The sequence below is a fragment of the Rhea americana genome, unplaced genomic scaffold (assembly GCF_003343005.1).
Source record: "Rhea americana isolate MKP2758 unplaced genomic scaffold, rheAme1 scaffold_122, whole genome shotgun sequence".
NCBI classification, from domain to species: domain Eukaryota; kingdom Metazoa; phylum Chordata; class Aves; order Rheiformes; family Rheidae; genus Rhea; species Rhea americana.
This window is the reverse complement of record NW_028185284.1, coordinates 2,330,157-2,334,053: the sequence shown is the minus strand read 5'-3', so window position 1 is coordinate 2,334,053 and position 3,897 is coordinate 2,330,157. Positions and strand designations below refer to the sequence as shown.

Genomic DNA, 3,897 nt, shown 5'->3' with positions numbered 1-3,897 from the left:
GGAACGCAGGACACGGGCAGCTGTGCAAAACTCGTTTATGTGACAGCGTCTGCCCTCGCGACGGTCCCCGGTGCCCCCTCTGCGCAGCCCCTCGGGGAGGGGGGCCCGCCCGGCTGACCCCCCCCCCGGCGGCGCCCCTCGGGGAGGGAAGGGCTCTCCGTGGCGGCGCTGCAGGCTCTTGCCATTGTGCCCCAGCGCGGTTACTTGGGGACCCGCCGGAGCTCGCTCATGAGCCACAGCGCCACGCTGAGCAGGGCCAGGGAGCCCGACTGGTGGGTGGCAGCCAGAGGTGTCGGCACATACAGCAGCAGGGTGCTGATGCCCAGGCCCACCTGCCAAGAAAGAAGMAGCGGTAAAGGCAGCTGTAAAACCAATGTATGCCCCGCCAAAGCACAGCACAGAAACCAGTCCAGCTTCCCACCCTCCAGCTCAGACTGTGCACACAGCATGGTGGGGCCTCGGGTCTGGGCAGCTCCAGGCTTCTGGGGCAAAAACTGTACCTGCATGCATGCCACAGCTAGCAAGGAAGTCACTGCCATCCTGGTCCTGCGAGGAAGTGGGATCTTCCGCGAGAAGAGGTACAGCGCTGTGACAGCTGTCATTGAGGCAATGCCCTAAAGAAGAAAGCAAGTTTGGAACAGGCAGGAGAAACAGCCACCTTCCAAGAGCAGTTCAAAGAAAGTAAGTGCAGATGCCTTTGACTGCATCTTCCATACAGGAAGAAGAAAAGTTGTTCTGTAAGCAACACTTAACTATAGAAATATATTATATTAATGGCCATAATCAAATCTTGGAGCTTCTGTGACCTGCTAAGTTAACGACCCTGAGGTCTAAGGCTATTGAGAGTTCCATTTTCCCCAAATTAATGCCTTATTTTCCAATACTTTTTCCCAATTTAAGTCATCATGGATTATTTCTATCCTCACCCCATCCATCACCTTGTCAATTACAGGTAGAAGCCATCACCAGAAAAATCAATCTCGTTATCACCACTCAGCTATAAATTACCAACATAATCTCATTCTGCACATCACCCCATAGGATTCCTCCTCTAAATCACTTAATCCTTCTTTTCAGTCTTAAAAATGGCYTAGTCCACAGCAGTGCCACTCTTAAATATCCAGATTGCTCTAAGTAGCTGAGATATTTTCACAGGAAACTATAGATGTAAAGCATCCCAAGTGTTCAGAAATGCTAGAGGAAAMAGATAGCACTAAGATTTCCAGCTTTTATTCCAACCAGTATCTCCAAGCATTTCAGTAGTGAGGGCTACCATGATCTGTAGCTCATGTGTAATGGAAAATGAAGCACAAAATCAAGCATGTAACTTGGGAAGGAAGGAAACTTCCTTAAAAAAAGACCACTTTGAAAAACAGAAGTGCTAGCCTTCCTCTTTCCAGAGGAAAGAAGTTTGGTAACAAGCTCTCAGGGTGCCCTGAATGTCACTCCTGCTGACAGAACCACAGCACAGAGAGGACAATCTAGCTGTAGGARGCAACTAAGAGGAAGCTAGAGCATAGCAGGAAGATGGCACTTACCAGGATTCTGTGATCAAACTGTACAGTTGTAGGATTCTCAAAGACATTTTTCAGCAYGGGAGAGAAAGCAAGGAGATCATCAGGGATCCAGCGTTCCCCCATCTTGGGGAAAGAGTTGTACACAAGGCCAGCATCCAGCCCTGCCACAAAGGCACCTGCCATTCCAGAGCAGAGAAATCAGACTAGCAGACTGTGTACAGGTGACACCYCAGGCTGCATGGCTCTTTAATCCAGCCTGACTCAAGAATTCGGCTCGATTTTGTATYTCTTTCAGAAGCATACACATAACTTGGGGTAATATGTAGACCATAAGCAGCATCCCCACCTGCCCAGGAAAGACTAGCAGGGAAGGTTCTTGCATGCAAGTTCTCCGGAAAGAGTAAGTTTTCTCCAGAGAATAYGATAAGGTTCCTCAGAGTCCTTGCCAGATCAGAAGAAATACAAGACAAAGAGCCTTGGGATGGGACAGCACTAAGAGTCTTACCTGAAAGAGCAGTAAGAAAAATGAGAGCTGTAGTGCCATGAGCAAATTGTCTCAAGCGGAGCAGCTGGTGGGTCTCAGGTAACTAAAATACGTGAAAAGAACCAAAGTAAAGAACTTCCTGCGTTTAAGTCTTGTAAGCCCTGTGTTTGATTTTTTTTACTGCTCTGTACTTTTGATTTGGACACTCCACTACATACCTTGTGTTGTGGGAGCAGCAAAGACAACCCTGTCCATAGACTAGCAGAATAAAGAACCAGTGCAGAGCCGAGATGTGCTGCAAGACGGTACTGACTGACCCGTGGAATGTCATAAGAATCTGGCTTCTCTTCCAGTCCGCTTTTCACCATGTACCATCCCAGCAATCCCTGCCAAAACAACCCAAGGGCAGGCATGAGGGCCACTGAGGGCCAAGAGCTAGYTCCCCTACCTACTATACAGCCTCTCGCATCACAAAGAAATGTCAGTAAAGAACCCTTTATATCTGTATCAGCACAGAAAGAGCAGCAGTGACTGCTGCGATCAGGTAATCATTAGCGGCAAAATCTTCTACCTTTCAACACGAGCCCACCTAAACCCTCACAACCTCCCCYGTCTTAGCTATTGTCCACCAGAAAACATTCATGGGAGATACTGTCCCTRTCATAAACCCCTTCAGCTGTAGGGTGCTCTTACCTGAAAGCAGACAAGCCCACAGAGCGCAAGAACGCAGCCCTTCATGGGGCGGCTCAGCCAGCCCTTTCTCCAGAAGTACACAGCAGGTAGAATATAGGCCAGACCCACAACACGACCCCACATACGATGCGAATACTCCATGTACCAGATGAACTTGAATTCTGTCAGCGTCATATCGTGATTCAGGCTGTTACAGACATTAAAATGAGACTTCTTAATACAGCAGTCCCACTTCACAGTTCCCAGGACMAGGATCATTTTCCTCAGAAAAAGGAAATGTTACTGCTGGCTGAGAGGAGTCAGAGATCAGTTTCTTCACTCACATTTTGAATTCTGGAAATTGCTGGTACTTTTGGAACTCAGCCTCCCACTCCTGTTGYGTCCTGGGGGGCTTCATCCCTTTCACCAGGTGCCAGTCAACCATAGACAGGCCTGATTCTGTCAGTCTAGGAGAAGACAGAGACACATGCAGACACAATTCACTCCCRGCTGGCATGCAGCTCTACTGAGCTGGAATGAGAGCTGCTAGCTGTGCTTTTATAACCAAGCTTTAAACACAGAAACAGGATTGGGGAGCCKGTGAACAATCAAGTAACCTAAAACAACCAACTACATATGAGAATGTGACTCCTAACTAGCACCAATACATTGTGGCCATTTTCTGCTCTGCACCACGCGTCTTAGGCCACGACGTCTGCTCGCTTCCAGAACTGTTCAGCACTACAGGCAGGAGAAGAGCAAACAGAGAACCTCTCTCACGGGCTCACCTGCCAGCAGGCACCTGCGCGACAGAGGAGCGGGATAGGGAGCAAGCAGCAGTGGCAGGGCAGTGCCCCAACGCTGCCACTGCCGAGCGAGGACACCGGGAGGGGAGGCCGAGAGCAGCGACCGGAGCGCAGCAGCCACACGGCTCCCACCGCGATCCCCTCCGCCGGCCCCGCAGAGGGCGACGGCACCGGGGCGCAGCGCGGCTCCGCGCAGAGCCGGGGAGGGGGCGGCCGGGCCGCTCTCACCTGGTGACGCCGCCCAGCACCACAGCGCCCGCCACGGTGCCGCTGCAGACGAGCAGCCACCGGCCCACGGCGCGCGGGGCGGCGGCGACGGCGGCGGCCTGGGGCACCGCCTGCTGCAGGAGCCGCCACCGGGGCCATCGCTGCGGAGACAGACAGGCATCAGCGGGGCGGGCCGCGGCGAGGCAGGGGG

General features: G+C 52.0%; 1 protein-coding gene across 1 annotated transcript; it reads right to left on the bottom strand.

The window, feature by feature from the left end:
• Positions 1-21: 21 nt before the first annotated feature.
• COX15 (cytochrome c oxidase assembly factor COX15) lies at positions 22-3,856 on the bottom strand (the record flags this gene model as incomplete). The annotated part of the gene is made up of 8 exons (XM_085325570.1): positions 22-332; positions 501-614; positions 1,539-1,693; positions 2,023-2,104; positions 2,220-2,387; positions 2,695-2,881; positions 3,018-3,140; positions 3,708-3,856. Coding segments are annotated over 8 exons (1,110 nt in total), but the record flags the coding sequence as incomplete, so codon positions are not given.
• Positions 3,857-3,897: the final 41 nt, after the last annotated feature.